Source organism: Myotis lucifugus, unplaced genomic scaffold (assembly GCF_000147115.1).
Source record: "Myotis lucifugus unplaced genomic scaffold, Myoluc2.0 scaffold_21, whole genome shotgun sequence".
Taxonomy (NCBI): Eukaryota; Metazoa; Chordata; class Mammalia; order Chiroptera; family Vespertilionidae; genus Myotis; species Myotis lucifugus.
The window spans coordinates 3,617,969-3,640,698 of NW_005871069.1; the positions used below are offsets into that span (position 1 = coordinate 3,617,969).

Below are 22,730 nucleotides of genomic sequence, written 5' to 3' on the forward strand. Positions count from 1 at the left end.
AAATGGCCAATAAATGAATGGCATACAACATTGTCATTGGGGAACGCAAGTATAAACATAATGAGATACTACTTCAAACCTAGTACAATAGCTAAAATTAAAGAGACTGACAATACTGTTACATGTTGGCAAGGATATGGAGCAACTGGAACTCATACATTGCTCATATCAATGTGGATAGATCTCAAAAACATCATGTTTAAGTGAAGAAGCCAAATGCAAAAAAACATCATGTAGGAAGAGTTGATTCCATTTAAGTGAACTTCAGGCCTAGGCTCACTTATCTGTGCTGACGAAACCAGAACGGTTACTGCCTGTGGGGATGCACGAAATTCATGCAAGGGGCTCGGTCCACACAGCCCCTTGCAGCCCCGGCTTCGTCCAGAAGGTTGTCTGCATAGTCATCCGGAAAGTCGTCTGATGGTTGTTCTGCTGTTTGGTCTAATTAGCATATTAGCTCTTTATTATATAGGGTATCCATTTATTTTTAAAAGATGTAGCTGCTTGGCTGATTAAAGTCCACTGAGTTATGGGTGAAAAACAACTTTTGTACTGTTTGACTAATCATCTATTTTTTTCTATTAAATTATCTTTCTTTTTTTTGCATTTACCTAAGGAAAATATATTTCCACTGCCATGTGAAGAGTATTTTGATTGGTTATTGTATGTGTGTTGTTGTTGTTTTTTCCAACACTTTTCTCCTAATACTATTTTGTGATTTTTAACTAGATTGTTGTATTTCAGTAAGCTATTGAATTTATTTCTGCATGAAGAACTCCGGAGTGGTGGGTTGCTTGCCATTTATATTGTTAAATTGGCACCTCCTATTTAAACATTCATCTCATCAGTTGTTAAACTTTACTCATAGGGAAAATCTTTTTCTGAAATTTTTGGGGGAGTTGACTAAAGTTCATTATCAGTTCTGATACGGGGTCTATGAAAAGATATTGCTATATTGCTTTGTGGATCATCCTCATTGATTAGTAGTCATGTTTGGTATTAGAGAAGGATGAAAAAAAGGAACTCTCACCCCACCAATATCTCAACCTAAACAGAAGGAAAGACAGGAAAACACTATTTGAATTTTTGGGAATGGGGAATCAAGGAATAACAGCTCTCTTCTCTCCCACGTTTCAAACCAATTGAAGAATAAGACAGTAGAGGTGGCAGATGAAGAAGCTGGTATGGAGAATATAGTTTAGATGTAAGAACCAGATGGACTTCCTAGCCTCCAGCCTCCACCTTGAAACAATCCACCAAAGGGAAAGGCTGAGACTACAGAGCAAATATAACTTCCTGGGTTACTCCCTCACATGGCTCCTGGTTGAAAAGGGAGGAAGAAAGAGACAAAACTCCCATGCTTAGGAGTTTAATAGACTCACTCAGTCCAACCAAAAGATGGATTAATGTCCATGCTCCACACACTGGGAGGTTCCACATCTGTAGGAGAGGAGTAGGAAGTGAGACAAGGAGCCAAGAGTGTTGGGGGAGGAGGGAAGAGAAAGGGAGAACCCCACTCAGAGAAACCAGAAGAGGGGGAAGATACCGTTCTTTTATTAAAAACCAAACATACAAGATATAGCTAGCTCTAGGTATGCAGGCAAAGATATGAACTGATTTCAGCAAATAAAATAGTTGTGCATTTCATTAATATAAAAGAAGCAAGAATTATTTCAGAATCTACATATTAATACCTATTACAAATGAAATATCTCTGCCAACAGTTTAAGGATTAGTTATAAAGACATTTTGTACAATAATAAATTGACCCTGAAGTGTTTTTCACTCTCTAGCCAACTTCCGATTGGCTAGATGGAATCCAACTGCCAGTACCTCCCTCACTTCTGGTTCCTTCTCAGTTTGCCTGTGACTTTTAACTGCATGTATACCCATGGTTCCTTTCTTGGCCTGTCCAGGGCTGATTGCACCTGCTTCCCAGTCCCATCCCTGCTACTCTCTTAGAGGCTGCATGCCATCAGCTCTCTTCTCTTTCTCCAGGCCTTTGACAGTGTTTCTCTGTGTCCATAGCTTCTAAATGGTGTCTGGCTTTTGGCAATAGATTTATTCAACCCGTTGATTGATTAATGAGAAACACTTTGACATAAGTTTCTCCTGCCAGAGATGATTAGGAAAAATAAACATCAACTAAAATACCAATTTACAGTTTGTTTTTTTAAAGTAAAATATCTTTCAACAGAATATCAGATTGCATTATCTTTTTTTAATCCATTAATGTCAAAGGACAGAACTTTGGTCCATTAAATATAAGATAGCACTTACCAAAAATAACATGTGAATTACCCATCCCATATAATAAAGGGCTAATATGCAAATCGACCAAATGGCAGAATGACCAGTCGCTATAACGCGCAGTGCCTACCAGGGGGTAGACGCTCAACACAGGAGCTGCCCCCTGGTGGTCATTGTGCTCCCACAGGGGGAGTGCTGCTCAGCCAAAAGCTGGGCTCTCCAGTGGGCTCATGGCTAGCAAGCGCAGTGGCGGTGGCGGGAGTCTCTCCCGCCTCTGCAGCAGCACTAAAGACCCCTCAGGGGATGTCCTCCGAGGGGTCCCGGACTGTGAAAGGATATAGGCCGGGCTGAGGGACCGCCCCCAGTGCACGAATGTTGTGCACCAGGCCTCTAGTTTATAAATAATTAGAATATTATAGAATAAATATAACGCCAATATCTCATAAATGTAATTTCATTTTCCAAAATTATTCTGAAGACTGTTTGAGTCTGGCAGAATTTTGTGAATATCATATTCCTGGTGCTATTTCTTGGACATTTAAACCTCTGTTCTCTGAATTTGGAACATGAATGGTAACACTCAGTGAAGTGGCTATTTCTCTATCTCCCATCTTCCACAGGCTTTCTTCATTCTAGTCATGGAGTAGCGTGACTTCTGCTTTTGATCAAAACAGATGCCAAATGAGTGAACTTCATCTCCAAAGAGAGAAGTCTCAGTCAATAATCTTTTCTTGCAATAAATTCTGAAAAAAATAGTTTTTATTAGTTTCTTGGACTATTTATTAATTTTATTTAAAAATTTTTGTGAAGCCCTAGCCTGTTTGGCATGGTGGTTAGAGCATCAGCCCACAGACTGAAGGATTGTGGGTTCAATTCCGGTCAAGGACACAAATCTCAGTTACAGGCTCAATCCCCAGTCCTGGTCAGAGCGAGCATGGGAGGCAACCAGTCGATGTGTCTCTCTCACGTAGATGTTTCTTTCTCTCTGTCTCTCCCACTCCCTTACACTCTCTCTTAAAAAAAATAAATAAATAAATAGAAAATTTGATTAAATAAATAAAATAAAAAGTATTGTGAAGTAGATTTTAATGAACTTGTATTTGATATATTTGTAAGAGAAAAGTAATTTTACAATTTCTAAAATAGCATAGTCATCTTTTTTAAAATCACAGTTTTATTATTTAATCTCACTTTTCCCCCCCAGACATTTTCTCCTTTTTTATAAGCAGTTTAATTTATTAGAATTAATGCTGTAAAACCATTGTACAGTGCTTTGGACATTTGGTTATAATTTCTTTGTCTGCCAAGCATTTTTCAGTAAAGTTAATTTTTGGCTCTAATGGTTTTCAATGTGAAATTTATTAACTTTGAGATGACCTGTGGCCTACATATTTTCTTCAGTGCATGGCTTATCTGTTAAAGTACTTATTTTATTATGTATTAAACTGATTGCTGTAAATTATACTATTCGGCATTGGTAAACTAACAGATTATTGTGCAAATAAAGAGTTGAAGTCAGTTATACACTTTTTTATTTTGGACATTTTCTGACATATCAAAATAGAACAGTAAACAAATCCTGATTGACCTATTGGCCAGCTTCAACAGTTATGAGCTCATAACCAATCTTGTTTTATCTGTGCCCCATCTCCTCCCCACTACCTCTGGGATACATTGTTTTGAAATAAATCCCAGACATTAGATCATTTCATCCATACACAGATCAGATAATGGCTTATTTTTTAAAAACATAACCACAGTACCTTTATCAGATCTGGAAAAAATTCCTTAATTTCATCAGATATCCCATCAATGTTCAAAATTCTCATAAAAGCTTTTTATATAGCTTATTCAAATTAGGATTTAACCAAGGTCTACATGTTACTTTTGGTTGATATGTCTCTTATTATTTTTATTATTATTTTTCTCTCTAGGAACCCCTCCTCAGCTTATTTGTTGACTAAACAGGTTGTTTATTCTGTAGATATTCTCACTTTCTGGACTTTGCAGATTGCTTCTTCATGGTGTCATTTAAACATGTTCCTCTGTCTCTTATGTTTCCTATAAATGTGTGATTAATAAAGAAGCTTTATCAGTTTTAGGGTTTGATTTTGTTTTAATTTTGTTTACTACCACCAGAGATACATAGTATTTGGCTGCCTCTCATTTTTGATGTTAAGATTGAAATTGGATATAAATGGTATCAGCTTGATTCACCCTTTAAAGTTTATCATAACCTTTCATCCCATGGTCATAGTACTATATGGAATTGTTGCCATGATCTATTCCTTTTTAGGGATTGCAAACTAATGATTGTTAGCTGGAACATTAAGTAAAAAAAAAAAAAAAATTAAAAAATTGTCAACTATTTGGTTACTACAGGAAAGGCAGGATATATGCTTGATTCTTAGGAGTTTTCAGAATGAGTTGGTTGCCTCTTTTTTAAAGGTGATCAACAAGATATTTATTTTGTATTATCTTCATTAACTCATGATTTAAGCATACTTAATGAGTTTCAATTCATTATAGCAGTTGTTATTTTTTAATGATCACATTCTACCCTCTCTGGTGAGGGAATTTTGTTCTATGGTTCCTGTCTGCTGGAGTCTCAGCCTGTAATATGACCCTTCTCTCAGGTGTGCTGAAGTGTTCTGTGTGCACTGTGCGCCTGCTTGTGCCAGGCTTGGAATCGGCCACCAGAAGGGAAGGAAATAATACGAAAAATGAAAAAAACTTCCTCTCTCTTAACTTTCTATTAACTTTTTTTCACACTTTGTCTCCATCCTCCCTATGTACCCCCTGACTTTTTTGTAATCTCTCTAACTCTCATTAAATCTCATCTAAAAGTCTGTTCTATTATTGGACAAGCAGTGTTAAGAGCAATCACATTACCTGGTGGTTTCTTATATTCCAACAATGTCATCATTTCAGTTAAAGGCAACCAGCTAAGCCCATTCCTTAACATTACAGTTCCTGCCAACCTGGTAGTGGAAGGTCAGATCCCCTTTACAGTATTCTCTTATGGTTAGTAAGGCATTAAAAAAAACTGTGTGTAGGTTCTGTATGTGGAACTTCTGTTTCTAAGGTTCTATGGAAAGTATTAGGGGTTTGTTTTCCTGGCTTACCTGATTTTGTCTAATTATAGACCTAAGAGTCTTTTTCTAAAACTCATTTACACACTTCATAAGTATGTGCACCATGGTAAACATCAACATGACTGAGACTTGTTTATATTCTACCATTTTGTTGTTCTTTCTGCACCCCATTTATTTTATTACTTTCTTGTGATCTTGGCTACATTTGGGGGTAATGTTCACCCTGAATTTAAAAGTGTTTGTCTTTAAGCTTTAGAGTGCATTGGAGGGCCTGATCTCTGACTTAGGACATGCCCTGACAGCATGCACCCACTCTTAATTCTCTGTATGTTTCATGTCCTCTCATCTGTCATAAATCGAGATCAGAAATGCCTTCTCCATTTGTGCTTCTCTTCCAATACCAATACCAGGGGAGAACCTGAGAGAAAAAAGTCCCTTTAGTAGTTACTGGGTTAATCACATCCAACATTCTTAATCATCTTCTCTTAATAAGAAGCAAAAGCCATCTCCAAAATATTTACAGTGCAGCTTAATAATTAAACATTTTGATGACTGTTCTGAACATCACAGTGGAAAACTTTTGAGTATGTGTTTTTAAAACAACAATGTCTTGAACATTTCCTGGGAGTCCACCTAGACACATCCTTCCCTTAATAGCTGAGGAAACTGAGGCCCAAGTACAAAGTTATCTAAAGTCACAGAGGATCATTTTGTTGACAAAACTGGGACTTTTCTCCTTTGCCTCAGTTTATCACTTATCAGCAAGTTCATTAATGTGGTAAATTCTATATTGAATAAACAGTCCAACTGTGGTGTAATTTGAATCCAAAACTCAGTTTGGAGCTAGATTTTAGGTGATTAAAGTAATAGACATCAACAAAGCCAACTAAAGATATTGTTAAAATCTTTACATTTCATAGGATATTTACTTGGGATATAGATTTTCCTTCAGATCAATTTACTTCAATTTTCAAATAATATCTCATATTAAAAATCAAAATGTATGAGTGGCAACCAAAGTAAATTCATAAGTATGATGTATTTGAAAACCCATTTTTCATTTTTGAAATTACTGTCATTTCTAATTGCAAATGTGTGACAGCCTGTGATCATAGTAACAAGGACTAAGAATTATATGTAGAATGAATGTCACTTTCAGCAAGTTTGTGTATTAAAGGAGTTTAATAACAGTTTTATAAAATCACATAAATCCACCTTCAGGGACTTTAAATGTGATGGATGTAAAAGAAATGAATGTTCTTGTACTCTATGGCTGGGTTATATTAATGAAAAGAAAATTTGGTGTATGTTTTTGGACTTTTTTTTTCTTCTTTTTGGTTTTGTGTCATAGCTCTTTTTTTTTACTAAAGAAAATAGGTATGTCAAATCTTTTTTTTTTTTCTATTTACAGCAAGTTTTACTTTTGGACATGAGCACTCATATTCAACAAGACTATACATAAAATAATGTTGACAATGAAGTGTTTTTGGTGGGGCACATATTCCTGCTTCTCTCTCCCCGTTGGAAAACAGGCAGTGCCCACTAAAGATATATATGCATTTTTGCAGTGAACCATCTTTACTAGTATTTCAGTGTATTACCTAAGAGTAGTAAGTGTTTATATCCACCAGAACACATGGACAACAGTATTCATAGCTGCTATTAAATGTAGTTAAAAATTGGAAACAACTCAAATGTCCATGAGCAGTAGAGTGGCTATATAAATTGTGGTACAATCTAGTAAAATTCTATATAGAATGAGAACGACCAAACTTCTATATGCAACCACACAAATGGTTCTCACAGATATAATGTTGCGAGGAAGAAGCTGGATCCAGAAGAAGGCATGCTGCCTGCTTCTGTACAAGCTCATTCTTCCATTTATACAGTCAATGGAAACAGGTCAGGACATTTCAGGTAGATTTCAGATAGGGGCGCTGACGGGAAGGAGTACATGAGAGTCTGCTGGGGTGCTGGAAATCAGCATTTTGTCTTTATCTGGATGGTGTCTACAAATATAAAAAAAACCAAGCTATATACACATGATTTATGCACTGTACTATGTGCAAATTATACTTCATTTTGAGATGGAAAACTATCTGCAAACGTAAAATCTTGGCAATAGAGTATCATGAGTTGGCCAGTACAGGCAATTACATGCATATCTGTTCCAATTGCATACCATTGTGTAATGCTTTGTATAGTGCTAGTGTTTTCAGCTGTGAAAGCCACTAAATCCAAGTATCCAAATAAAGTTAACTTAGATTCAGACCTTCAAAATTCAATTCAGAAGCACTTTTTATATTGTTAAATGTAAAACTTAAAAAAAATAGTAGTAGATTCTATTAGTATTCATCAAAGTCCCTATTTTCCTCCCTACGGGGAGGGTTGTACTGCTCCACCTGCTGAGGTCCGACATGTCCCTGTAGAAGTAGTGCAAACGTCCCAACCAGAGCCTTGAGTGCGAGCAATGATTTTTCTTCTCTCCTGCTCTGTGTGCAGGGGAGTTTGTGTTAAGGTGGAACCTCCAAAGAAGCTGAGATCCCTGAATGATGACAGTGACCCCTCTACCCCCACTGGCTATATCTCATGAGCAAGGAATACATTTACTGTTATCTCAACCTGCTGGTACTTTAAGGTTTTTTAAAAATATATATTTCATTGATTTTTAGAGAGAGATGGAAGGGAGAGAGAGAGAGAACGAGAAACATTGATAAGAGAGAAACATTGCTCAGCTGCCTCCTGCACGGCTCCCATCAGCAATCGAGCCCACAACTCAGGCATGTGCCCCAACCGGGAATTGAACCAGCAACCTCTTGGTGAATGGGTCAACACACAATCACTGAGCCACATCAGCCAGGCTAGGGTTTTTTAATTGTAGCCTAACCTAGCTTATTTAAACTAATGACATAAATTTTATTTCTTTATTACTTCTTTTCTGATTTATTTTTCTTATTTATAATGCATGGAATACATAATATACATATATGTATAACTTGTGTTTTATAAGTTTACATATATACTTATATGTATAATCTATACTAATAAGAGTAATATGCTAATTAGACCGGGAGACCTTCTGGGAGACCTTCCAGACGTCCTACTGGACAAAGCCATGGTGGCAGGGCTGAGGCAGAGGCAGTTAGGGGTGAGCAGGCTGGCAGGGGAGGCAGTTGGGGGCAAGCAGGCAGGCGGGAGGGAGCAGTTAGGGGCGACCAGGCCGGCATGGGGGGGCAGTTGGGGGCGATCAGGCCAGCAGGGGTGGGCAGTTGGGAGCAAGCATGCCAGCTGCAGGGACAGTTGGGGGCAATCAGGCCGGCGGGGGGTGGGGGGTAGTTGGGGGCAATCAGGCCAGCAGGCAGAATGACTAGGGGCAATCAGGCAGGCAGGCAGGTGAATGGTTAGGAGCCAGCGGTCCCGGATTTCAAGAAGGATGTCCGACTGCCGGTTTAGGCCTGATCCCTATGGACCTAAACCAGCAGTCAGACATCTCTCGAGGGGTCTCAGATTGGAGAGGGTGCAGGCCAGGCTAGGGATACCACCACCACCCCCTCATGCATGAATTTCATGCACTGGGCCACTGGTCTATAATAATAAGAGCGTTATATGCTAACTAGACCAGACGACCACGCTATGACACCCACTGGCACCAGGCCAGCCAAGGCAGGTGCGATGCGATTGGTTGGGGGCCCAGCCATCGCCCCATGATCGCCCCAAAGAAGGATGCCTGAGTCTCGAGTGCCAGAGGGAAGCCAGTGCCAGTAGCCAGGGGAAGGAAGGCCTACTCTTGCATGAATTTCATGCATCGGGCCTCTAGTGTGTTAATATAATGGCACATACCTTTATAAATTAGGAGTAATATGTCAAGTACAATAAATATATGTTTACATACAAAAATACATGTATTGAAGGGTGTAAAATTGTTTTACCTATTACTTGCATAATCAAAAATGTTGGAAGATTATTAGACTGTGTCTCTTAATGGCAGGCACCATGCCTTAGTCACCTCTGGGGTCCCACCATAAGAAGTTCCTTTATGTAGTGGATTCTCAACATGTGTTTGAACAAATGAATGCAATAATGAATGAATGTTTTCCTAATTTGAGAATTATTCTGAGTCTTAACCTTTTCTCCTGATAAGGAAACATCTCATACAAGTAGTACTAATGTCTTCAGATGCCTGTAGGAATGTAGGTGACACCCATCTGTTTGTTATTTTAGAAACAGTGAATGAGAGAGTACCTGGTGACACACCATTCAGTTCGTAACAGTGTGAATGGAAAAATGGAGTTGTAATTTGGCCCATTTTTGCATTTTTTAAAAGCTTGTAGCATTGAAAATACAATACCAAACATCAGTTTGTTTGGCTCTGATCGAAAGCTTTATAAATTTGTTAAGATATACTATTTTGGTCCATTTTTTAATAAAAATATTTTACAGTTTAACTTGTTATTTTTATATACATTATTGCATTTTATCCTCCCAACAACCCTATTGGGTAAGGTATTTTTTCTCCACTTGGCAGATTTTTTAAAGTTGGAGAATTAGAAAAGGCTGTGACTTGTTCCAGGTACTAGAACCAGGCATTCAGCCCAGTTCTTCTGTCTCCAAATTCTAACTTTGTCACTCTGATCAGAGAAGTGTATGGGACATCGAAAATGAATCAGATGAGACAGATAACAATACTGTATAGTTTTGCATAACCTAATGTTTTGTAAATAGATTTAAAAGTACTATATGCCTTCCTCTGTCCAAGGCGCATCTCACCGCTGGAAACAGGCAGAGCTGCTGCCTTTCCTGAACCAGGATCCCAGTGGAATTAACTGGTGGTGGCTTAGTATTCCCCAGGAAATGATGGCTAATGCTGGATCATTTCAAAGTATGGCAGAGTTACAAAGATTATTGTAATGAATGATAAGAATACTAGTAAGGATAAAACGGTTGCTTTTCTTTGTGGATAAAGAATCTGCACAAAACTGTGGCAGGGCCCTAAGCAACACATTGGGTAGAGTAATCAGTGCAAACATTGATATAAAAGATGGAAAAGCAGGGAGTAATTGTTTATATGAAGTCTCCAAGAGAGACAAAATAACTTAGAATTCAGATATTGGAATGAAGATTTTGTTACAAAAGAGTCAAGGAAAGAATATTCTATCAATGAAACAAATCATTGTTACTACCACTCCTACTCCTTTTCCTTGCTACCATTGAGCTCCTATGCCTTTGTGTTTGGTAATACTTACAATAAACTTTAAAAGCTGGTATCACAAAATAAAAGTGCATGCTCAATTAATATTTAACAAAGGAGGCAAGAGCATACAATGGAGTCAAGACAGTCTCTTCAATAAATGGTGTTGGGAAAATTGGATAGATACATGCAAAAAATGAAACTAGACCTACAACTTACACCATACACAAAAACTCAAAATGGATAAAGGACTTAAATGTAAGATGGAAACCATAAAAATCTTAGAAAAATCCATAAGCAGCAAAATAGCAGACATATGTCATAGCAATATCTTTACCAATACAGCTCCTAGGGCAATGGAAACTAAGGAGAAAATAAACAAATGGGACTACATCAAAATAAAAAGCTTCTGCACAGCAAAAGAAACCATCAACAAAACAACAAGAAAGCCCACTGCATGGGAGAACATATTTGACAATGTTATATCCGATAAGGACCTAATCTCCAAAATTTATAGGGAACACATACATCTTAACAAAAGGAAGATAAATAATCCAATCAAAAAAATGGGCAAAGGACCTAAATAGACACTTCTCAAAAGAGGACATATAGAAGGCCCAGAAACATATGAAAACATGCTCAAAGTTACTAATCATCAGAGAGATGCAAATCAAAACAACAATGAGGTACCATCTCACACCTGTCAGAATGGTTGTCATCAACAAATGACACGTGCTGGCGAGGATGTAGAGAAAAAGGAACCCTCATGCACTGCTGGTGGGAATGCAGACTAGTGCAACCACTGTGGAAAACAGTATGGAGATTCCTCAAAAAATTAAAAATGAAACTCCCATTTGACCCAGTAATCCCACTTCTGGGAATATATCCCAAGAAACCAGAAACACCTATCAGAAAGGACATATGCACCCCTATGTTCATAGCAGCACAGTTTATAATAGCTAAAATTTGGAAACAGCCTAAGTGCCCATCAGCAGATGAGTGGATTAGAAAACTATGGTACATCTACACAATGGAATACTATGCTGCTATAAAAAAAGAAGGAACTTTTACCATTTGCAACAGCATCGATGGAACTGGAGAGCATTATGCTAAACAAAATAAGCCAGTCAGAGAAAGATAAATATCACATGATCTTATTCACATCCTATATAATAAAACCCTAATATGCAAATCAACCAAAATGACTGGCAGAATGACTGGTTGCTATGACATGCACTGACCACCAGGGGCAGATGCTCAATGCAGGAGCTTCCCCCAGCCTGCAGGCCCCAGGCTAGCCAAGGCAGGTGCAAGCGGGAGGCCCCCAATCGCTCCGCAGGTCACAGCACAGAGGGAGGCAATCGGCGGCAGCGGTGGGGGACAGGGCCGGCCAGCGGGCAGTGCCATGCCGGGCAAGGCAGGTGCAAGAGGGGGGCCCGATCACCTTGCTGGTCACCCCACAGATCAGCCCTGATTGCCAGCCAGGCCTAAGGACCCTAACCATGCACAAATTTCGTTCACCGGGCCTCTAGTGTGGGATATAATGAACAACATATACTGATTAACAAAAATAGATCCAGAGACAAACACTGAGCAGACTGTCCAACCTCGTAGAGAAGGCAGGGGTAGGCGGGTGGATAAGAGTTCAACCAAAGGATTTGTATGCATGCATATAAGCATAACCAATGGACACAGACTGGGGCTGTGGGGGCTTGTCATGGGGGGCAGGAGTGGCGGGGGGGTGTCAGTTGGGGAAAAGGAGACATGTACTACTTTAAACAATTAATAAAAACAGTATGGAGTTTCCTCAAAATATTAAAAATGGAATTCCCATTTGACCCAGTAATCCCAGTTCTAGGAATGTATCTCAAGAAATCAGAAACACCAATCAGAAAAGACATATGCATCCCTATGTTCATAGCACAATTTACAGTAGCTAAGATTTGGAAACAGCCTAAGTGCCCATCAGCAGATGAGTGGATTAAAAAACTGTGGTACATCTACGCAATGGAATACTATGCTGCTGTAAAAAAGAAGTAACTCTTACCATCCACAACACATGGGTGGACCTGGAGAGCATTATGTTAAGCGAATAAGCCAGTCAGAGAAAGATAAATATCACATGATCTCACTCATTTGTGGAATATAATGAACAACATATACTGATGAACAAATATAGATCCAGAGACAAAGAAACTCTGAACAGACTGTCCAGCCTCAGAGAGAAGGCAGGGGTAGCGGAGTGGATAAGAGTTCAATCAAAGGACTTGTATGCATGCATATAAGCATAACCAATGGACACAGACACTAGCTGGGTGAGGGCATCTGTGAGGGCATGGGGGTGGCTGGGGAGAAGTCAATGGGGGAAAAAGGAGACATATGTAATACTATATGTAATACTTTAAACAATAAAGAATTCAAAAAAAAGGTGCAGGTTATGCACATAAACAGCTTACCCAAGTTAGGGACTCAGAGTCACCATTCAAACTCATCCTAGCTGGCCATGCTGCAACTTCAGTTTTATCATTCCCAGCAGGTCTTAGTAGTCAAAATTCAGCTTATAAAAGATGCTTATTAAAAGATTTTTTTAAAGGCTTCTTATTGTATAAATAAAACTTTAAACTCCAAGTTAGCTATTGGCTTTTCATATTTATTTACCCCTTTAATTTTATTACAACTCAGTTTTCATTTCAAAGTCTTTTCTTTAGTTTAATGGTTGAAACGTATAATAATTGGATTTTATTTCTTAAATTGTATATGGAATCATATATTGAGTATAGGGACCATACCTTATTACTTTTTTGCTGTTCTCCACGGTATTGATTTCAACAACAGGAATGCAACAGCGGCTCCATAAAATAGGTAGTACCACTGGGCATTTGTATACCATTTGCAGTGGGCCAAACAGTGGCAGAGCACTTTTTGTGTGTTCCCTCCCTGTATTACAGATGCCACACAGCTGAGGAGGCGCCAGGGTTCTAACCCAAGCAGTCAGGCTCCAAGAGCCACGCTTTTCAGCCTGACTTCTCGTAGGTCTTTATTAGTCTTGATTTAATGCAAGTCGTTCTTATTTTGAAAAAAACTCAAAATCTCAGTCAAAATGATCAATTGAGATTTTGAAAATTGAACAGTTACTACAGACTGGTTTATGAAATATATATAAATATTATGCCTCATATTGTGAAACATATATGCATTTGCATATATAGAATTCATCCTATTTTCTTGTCACTTTCACTTTTGTAATTCAAGTTGCCTGCTAATGAAAAAGATTAAATTGAAACAAGTGAGTTTGATTTATCGGTTAATGTTAAATTTTTTAAATTTTTACCTTTAGGTCTGAAATTTAGTGTATCAAGTTTGAAATGAAATTGAGACTGTGCTAAATGTGTAAAGTATTCTGTAATGGTTTATGTTACAGTCTGTTTTAGACTCAGACTTTAACTTTGAAATGGGAGAGCTTGTCATTCTCTTGTCCATATTTAGTCTTGAAAGCCGTGTTTGAAATTTTTGAATGCTAAATAAATTCAATAACCCTTTCTTACACATAGAGAAAATAAACCATGAAATTATTTTATTGTTATTTTCATTGCTAGCAATATTTTCTGCTTTCATAGAAGAAAGTTTTTCTATTTGTTTAAAAGCTAGGATATCATATTAATTAAAGCCTTACACCTCTCCCCTCCCCCCCCCCCAAAAAAAAAAGATCCTCAGAAAGAAAATTAGAAAACTGCAGAGGCTGAAATGATTCATTCATATACTTCATTCGAAGGGTGTCCTTTCCTTGAATATTCATTTTTAAAATCCCCTATGTAGCAAAAGACTTCTATCACTTTAAGAAAAACATCAATTTAGGAATGAGTGAACTTAAACCATGAAGACCTAGGACTTAAAACTCTTTATTCCAACAAAATCTATTTTTGTTGCAGAATATTTATGCCTTTCTACCTGTCTGGCAATATTGCTTACAGTTTCTGATTACCTTGTGTTTAATAAGTAGTAATTTCAATAATGTGTCTTCAGAGTGTGACTGAATAGATAATTTATTTGAAAAAATAATACTTCAAAGTTCTTTCAAGAACTGTTTCGGTTTGACCCAAAAAAAGTACATTGTGGGATATTTATAGTATTTTTCAATCTATTTATATCTGTAGACTAGGACTCATAACTGATTTAGGGCACAGGGGTTAAAAACAGGAAATGTGGTTTATAATGTAAGTGGTATCTCCAGAGTTTCCAAAGTTTGATTTTTTTTTTGTACTGTTGACAGAAGAGAATCATGTTTCAAAACAACATTAGGCAGTGTACCTTGAAATCAGTCTGTTTAAAGGAATGTCTTCCAGTTATGACAGGAAGTGCTTCATGGAAAAGTTTGTATTCTTGGTATAGGTTCAAATAGTATAGCAGTTGTTTTCTGTAATTACACAGTGTTCTTTCTCTCCAGCTCTTTTTCAGACAATCTTTATATAATCAGATTAAGTATGTTTTCATTTAAGTTATAAATTAATTTGACCTTTGTATTTAGCTTAATTTTTTTTAGTGTTTTAAATTGAAAGTTTTGCCATCATACCTAAAGTGGTACATGTATTATGGTTATTATTAATTATAGTGGTTAGAGAATCCAAATTAAAAAATAAAAAGGCATGAATTGGGTATAATTTTCTGTGGCCCTTTGAATGATAGGTTGGCAGAATCAATCAAAACTCAAAACCTTTGGCTCAGCAATTCCACTTCTAGGAAGATATCTTACATAAATTATTCCAGGAGAATCGAAGGATCAATGTCCATTGCAGCATTATTTTAGTAGTACACACTGGAAGGCAGCATAGCTGTCTAACAGTAGGACAATAAATTGTGAATAAATAGAATAAATAATAAGAATGAATACATTAGAATGACTAGTCGGAGAGTAAATAATATGGTACCATAATACTATAGTACATCAGGCAGCCATTGGAAAGTATGAGGTTGCTGTGTATGCACTAGCATGGAAGAATGTTGGTGATGTATTATTAAATGAAGTAAGAAAGTTTCAAGAATCAAATATGTGGTGTGATCTCATTTTTTAGGAAAAATTATATTTATAGGAAAGATCTGGAAGAATACATAACAAACTCAGGAGAAGATGAAGAAATTTATTGGCCTTCCACTTATTAGGGAAACTTATACTTCTATGTTGTTTTAATTATTTTCAATGAACACTTAGTTTTTAAAATAAATTAATCAAGAATAAAAGTCTTGATCAATCCAAAATGTTCGCTATTCTGTTAATGTCTGCCTAACAATTTATCCAAATTCTTAATTGTAAGAATCAAATTTGCCTGTACAGCAGTTTTAACTTATAAAGTATTTTTCATACTTCAAAGAAAACCTGAAGCCCCAATAATTTTCCAGTTAAGATTTAAATCCAAGTCATTGCATACGCACATGTACATTATCTATTACACATTACCTATTATAGTTTATTGCTAGGCATTATTTCATGAGATTGGCACAAAAGAAACACTAAAATCTTTTCAACAAATCAGGGAACTATTTTTTTCCCCAACAGAAGCTCTCTGTGTGCCAGGGTGGGTGTTATCATTTGTGGATCAATTTTACCCCTTACCGGTTGCTTTCTTGTGCTGTTTTAGAGGTGATGTAAGGTTCCCCCATGTGCAACAAGATGGTCATATTTTCTTTAAATCCGGGTGTGTCCCCACTAGAATTTAGGTCTTGTGAGGAGAGGAGCTTGGTTTTGTGTGGGTTTGCTCTTTTTTGGTCATTGCTATGGCCCAGCACCTGGAATAGAGTCTGGTGTGTAATAGTAATAAGTACTCAATAAATATTTTTAGCAGTGTGTCTATTCCAAACATCAAGTGCACTCCCTATTAGATTGAAAGAAGGAACTGACAAATATAGCAAGAAAAAAGACTCCTTTTCTACTTTGATGTATGAAAAACAAGACCTTCTTTGTTGGAGAAGATGTATAGGGTATATAGGCCCACTTACAGGAAGCCCACCCTGTGAAAAGAAGCCTACAGGTTCTTGCTCAGAGCAGAGATGAGCTCTGTTTTCTCCATGGGGAATTTCCACTTGGGCGGCTAGCTTAATTGCTAAGTGATAATCTACATTGATACTGTGTGGGCGGGGACACTTTTTGGTCAAATATCATGACACATTCTAATTTCATATTCAGAGAGTACAGGAGATAACATATTCTAAATGTTTAGAACTGTTCTCATTCCCTTGATTAAATAACATGGCAAGTTGTGGGGGTTTGCCTAAGGGGAGTCTTTTTCAAAGCAGTACTTATTACTACATGCTACTAATGTCGCATTTGTCTGTAATTTCAAGGAGTAGGTCAGTTTGCCTTATTTTTCCTGTGTAGTCTGTCCACATGGACAGTGTCTTCCCCAGTAGTCCCATAAATTTGGCATTTATGGCCCTCTCTGTTGAAGCTGAAACTAAAACCTAGATTTCCTGACACATTTATGGAGTGTGCACTGTGTTCTAGTATATCTGAGCACCTGCCTAAGTATCTAGCATGTGGTGAGCATTCAGTAAATATTTCTGGTTTAGTATTTGGAATAAACTATTTGCTTAAGTGTATAGCTAGAAAAATAAGACATATTTAGAAAACAAATGTATTTAGCCTCAGCAATATTTTATTCTTTCTTAATTCAAATTACATTTTTCAAGTGAAATCTGAAAAATTATTTCAAAAGGACTGTGTTTTCTTAAATCCTGTGAGAAGGGAGAGATGCATGCTTTAGCAGAGAATGCCTCCTTTGCACATAAACCGAGCAATTTACATTTTAGTGGATGATTCAAATGCAGAATTATGTATAGAAGTCTATAGATACTACATTTTTATCTGATGTATTTGTTCACTTATGCAGTCACTTATCAATTTATTTAAGAGGGTTAAGTCCTGGGAACTTACTAGTGAGCAAGACATGTATAGTCTTGGCCTTCTTTGATTTCTTAACTCATAAATATTTTTGAGTGTTACAGGCCAGCCACTGTAGCAGGTACTGAGGATACAAAGGTGAGGTAAGTGAGGTGATCCTTGTGCTTTTGATTGACAGTCTGGCAGAGGAGAGAGATTAGTCAAGCAGTCACACACATGGAGATCCTGCTGCAGCGGGAGGAAGGAGGACAAGGGAGGCAAGCTAAGTGCAACACCTCCAAACAGAAGGTGGAGTCAATAGGTGTGACCAGTAGCACTGCCCTCCATTTGATGGCCGCCTGCTGTTGTTAGCTTCTTACCAATATTTTATTAAATAAATGGTGCCCCTTCCATAAGGAGAAAGTGAGAAGTTAGAGCCATTCAGAAACGTGCCCAAAGGTGACTGCTTAGTAAGTACATGGGTATTTGAGGTCACCATCGGCTTCTGCCTCCTGTTCACATATACCAGCTGTACTGGTTAATAATGCGGATTTTATAATCAAAGAAAACACGATAATTTCAAGAGAAACATCAAAAGTGCTTTATTCAAAGTAATGTCCATCGCTACACATTTCCCCATCCTTCACGTAATTTGTGAATACCGACCCAATAGAATTTTCTTGATTTGAGGCAAACGATTCAGAGACCCAATTTTCTACTTCTTCTTACGTTTTGAAGTGCTGCTCAGAAAGTTCGTGTGCCATCGATCGGAACAAGTGGTAAACTGAAGGAGCAAGATCTGATGAATACAGCGGGTGGGTTAATACTTCCCAGGCAAGATCTTTTAACGTGTCTTTAACTGGTTTTGAAGTGTGTGATGGTGCTTTATCATGAAGCAAAATTACTTTGCCGTGTCTTCTGGCACGTTCTGGGTGTTTTATGATCAAAGTGTGGTTCAAATTGGTAGTGATCAGTATTAATGGTTTCACCTGGTTTTAGAAGCTCATACTACACCACACCTTCCTGATCCCACCAAACGCAGAGCATTGTCTTCTTTGTGAAGTGATTTGGCCTTGCAGTCAATGTTGATGGTTGACCTGGATCAACCCATGATTTTGTGTGTTTGGGATTCTCAATAAATCCACTTTTCATCGCCAGTCACAATTAGATGCAAAAAAAGACTTTCTTTTGTGTCGTTGAAGCAACATTTTACTGATGACTTTGCGGTTTTCCATTTGTCTTTCATTCAGTTGAAGTGGCACCTATTTTCTGTCCTTTAAAATCTTTCCTAATGCTTGTAAACGATCGGAAATTGTTTGCTGAGCAACATTTAATCTTTCTGGAAGCTGTTTTTGAGTTTGACATGCATCTTCATCCAATAATGATTGTAATTGTTGGTCTTTAAACTTTTTTGGTTGACCTGCACATTCTTTGTCTTTCACATTGAAATCATCACTTTTAAAGCATTAAACCAGCGTTCACAAGTATCTTGAGATGGAGTATGATCACCATAAGCTTTCCGGAAGTATACGATAACTTTCAGCAGCACTTTTCTTCAAAATAAAGTAATGAATTAAAATTTCCCGCAAATGCTCTTTTTTTGGCACGAAGTTCAACATTTTTAAGCATAAAAATATCTATGATGTTAACACCTTCAGCAAATTTGACATATGAAGTTTTGAAGCTTGCTGTCAATACAACAAAATAGCATACATATCAAATCGCGTATATATCAACTTATGTGAAAAAATATTGAAAAAATGCATCTATTGAAAAAATCCGCATTATTAACCAGTACACCTGGTATACAGGGTATGGCAAAATGTAGGTTTAACCTTGTTCATATGGGAAATAATGTGATATTAATAAATAATACAAGAATAAACTGTTTCACATACAACTGTAAACCTACTTTTGCCCCATACTATATAATTCTTATTCAGGCCATTGCTAAGATGTCACCATAGGAGCCAACCTTCCTAATCTTCCCTAGACTGCGGTGTTTAGCCATTCTTTTCAAAACCAATATGACAAAAGAGTTCCACTAAAATTCCACCCTCTGGATAATTCTGTGTAAACCAGCAAAGTCGCAGCATCATGGCAGACACATCCTCTAGCCAGTGCATCCCAGCAGCATCGGTCTGTGTCCCTATGTCTGGGCTGCTGCCTCTCTGAGCTCCTGCTTCTTCAGCTGCTTGGAGGCTCCCAGTGCCTTCAGAGGAACTTCACCTACATTTCGAATGTGCTGCAGCTAGGTGACAAGATGCAGTTTTGATGGGTTAGAGTCGCCAGACTTCTACACCAGGTGTTTCAGAAAGACAAATTAAGCATGTTTTTTCCAGAAATTATGCCTTTTACCCAACTGTTTATGTCTTTGTCAAAAAAATAGCACCTAAAATATGTGTACACCACCACCTGGCTGTGCCTGGCATATAGTACATAAACAACAGATATTTGTGGAATCAAGGAATAAATATGTTACATTTTTATAACAGCTTTGTTAGCAGAACAGATTTTGTAATCTACATTTTGCACAGTAGGCAGTTGTCTAAATACTGAACTGGTTTTTGTCTTAGTAGTAGTACACAGGTAAGCCAGAACCTGGGTCCCAAGTCTTCTGACTTTACATTGAGTGTTTTTTCTGTTACCTCAGTACACTTAAAAGTCACCATCAGCCTTTAAGGTTAATAATATTAGATTAGAATAAAGTATAGTGAGAAGAGAAGGAACACATACCACCCAAATTAACTACAAAGTGGTCCTTTTATCAATCCTGGATCATTGTCACAATCCTGGTCCTAGCCCCAAGTGCCATGACCATGGTCCCTTTAAACTCCTTCACTTCCTTCTGCCATCTGCCTCAAGGCCTCCTGCACTCTGACAACAGAATGTATGTGCAGCCCTCCTCTGACAGCTCCCAGATCCTTCTTGGCATTCTTACTGCCTCTTTCTCACTTTCTAAATCTGACCCCTTCCATTCAAGAAAGAGACTGCTGAGTGTAGCCCAGCTAGCTGTCAGTGAAGTCACAGGGAAGACCCAACTTTACATTTCCCCAAACCCAGATCTGTTCTCTTCCAACTCTGAGGTCTGCATTTCCATTCTTTTGGTATGGTTTCCATACTTTCTCTTCCCAGTCAGACAGGAGCAAACTGGCCACTCAGGCTCCTGACATGGAAATTGCCACCTGCTGCCAGCTGAGGTTTGGTGGTGGTCTTCAGTATCATATGGAACAAGTGAGGCATCTCTGGTACCTGCCGCTAGTACAGGCTTTTTGGGATGCAGATTTTTGAAAGCGCTGACAGTTCTACAGTTTAATTTGGAGCAACATTTTCAAACAAAACGCAACAGACAATTAAAGCCAAGGGATTAATCTGCATTTGGTTTGTTAGAAACCCATCTTCAAGTCTCTGTGAGTACAGGGTAGAGGCTGGGGAAGGAAGGCGAGTGAGCATGGTATGATACCGGCTTTGTTTCTCATTAGGTAATGGTTTTAGAATGGAATGAAGAGAGAAAGGAATTGAAATTCTTAACTAGGAAGACCACAAAGATCTTATCTGTTTCTTGTTTATAAACCTTCACACCTCACTCCCTAGACATGGACACTGTCTAGTTTTTAGGTCCTTTGCCTTGACTTCACCACTTTTCCCCAAATGCTATTCTTTAACCTTTTAAGAACTTCACAAAATAGAAATGGCACATTAATATTTCACAAATTAATTTAAAATGGAATACAAAGATTTTTAAAAACCCTTTCAGATAGCTATTTAGTACTAATTTCTACATACAAGTAGATACATATATGAACACCAGTAAATTAAGGTAAAAATAATTAGCACTTTGGGGTCCTACTCATAATGGGTACTTACATATTCTACCAGAAAGACCTAATGTCTTACTACCTCTGAGGTTTGCCTAGCAGTGTCCACCATGGGGTAGAATCTCAACAAATTTATCTTAAACAGAGGAATGAGAATTTATATCCATTCCACTAGAAATAAACAATTTCATTCCAATAGGTAATAAAAAAATTATCTCTGTGCTAACACAATGGGTAACTTTGGAGAGAAGCAATCAATGATTTGTTTATATATTTTAACATTTTTATTGTTAAAACATCAGCATGTGCATCACTTTGGTTATGATACTACTAGAGGCCCGGTGCACAAAATTTGTGCACTCAGGGGGCGGCCCTCAGCCTGGCCTGTGCCTTCTCTCAGTCCGGGAGCCCTCAGGGGATGTCCACCGAAGCTGTGCCCGCCAGCCATGAGCCCAGCTTCTGGCTGAATGGCGCTCTCCCTGTGGGAGCACACTGACCACCAGGGGGAAGCTCCTGCGTTAAGCAGGATCGGGCCAAAACTGGCTCTCCGACATCCCCCCAGGGGTCCCGGATTGTGAGAGGGAGCAGGCCAGGCCGAGGGACCCCACCAGTGCACAGTTGAGGCCGGGGAGGGATGCGGGAGGTTGTTCCGGGAGTGTCCAACCAGTCTCACTCAGTCCCCATCGGCTAGATCCCAGCAGCAAGTTAATCTACCAGTTGGAGCATCTGCCCCCTGGTGGTCAGACGTCATAGCGAGCAGTTGAGCGGCCTTAGCATATCATTAGCATATTACACTTTGATTAGTTGAACGGATGACCAGACACTTAGCATATTAGGCTTTTATTATATAGGATTCTGCAGAGCTTGGCCTTGAGTTAGTATCCCTTTTTCAATGTGGTCAATGTAACACTATCTCTCTGAACCCTACTGACTTACTGGACTTGACTAGGAGCTCTTTTCTGTATATCCCTAGGACCATACATTTTTCCCTTCTCTTTCTCCAACATTACCACTTACCCCTGGAGCAGTTTGTTGTGTTGTTATTTGGGGGAGGGGGACAGTTGTTTCATTTTTTTCTGTTCACAAAAATAAGGTCTCCAAATTTTTTTTTTTTTTTTTACTTTGCCAAGGTTAAGGTTCTGTGCTCCTTCCAATACATTATCTCGTGAAGCATGTGGTCAGCGTCAAACAGGAAGCTTGGTTGTTGTTGTTTTTTTGTGGGGGGTTTTTTCCAGATTTCCTATCAACAGAAATATGATTCTACTGGTTGAAAGTATCCTGTCCTTTTTTTCTACTATTCACAGCTTTGTCTTTAGAATTGTATTGAGTAATTTAGATTTATCTCTTTTGCAGGGTGTTTTATTAGTAATGCTTAGTCTGATGGGTTCTTGCCAGGAAATGTTTTTCCTATCAGGGTCAGAGTAGGAGTTTAGTTTATAGCATACTGAGCATGTGACATTGTCTTGCTTCATTCTACATTTAATTTTTTGCTTTTAGTCAGCACTCTG

General features: G+C 38.1%; 1 protein-coding gene across 11 annotated transcripts in view; it reads left to right on the plus strand.

The window, feature by feature from the left end:
- Positions 1–22,730, plus strand: part of EXOC2 (exocyst complex component 2) — a 237,385-nt gene that overhangs the window by 188,926 nt on the left and 25,729 nt on the right. The window contains exon 24 of one of the 11 annotated variants that reach the window (XM_014453137.2): positions 4,887–5,078. The exons of 9 other annotated variants lie outside the window; for them this stretch is intronic. In XM_014453137.2, coding sequence (XP_014308623.1) covers positions 4,887–5,053 — 167 coding nt within the window. In that variant the 3' untranslated portion in view covers positions 5,054–5,078. Of the gene's footprint in view, positions 1–4,184; positions 4,371–4,886; positions 5,079–22,730 lie in introns of those variants that run through there. One more of the 11 variants, XM_023751406.1, reaches the window with a different exon arrangement.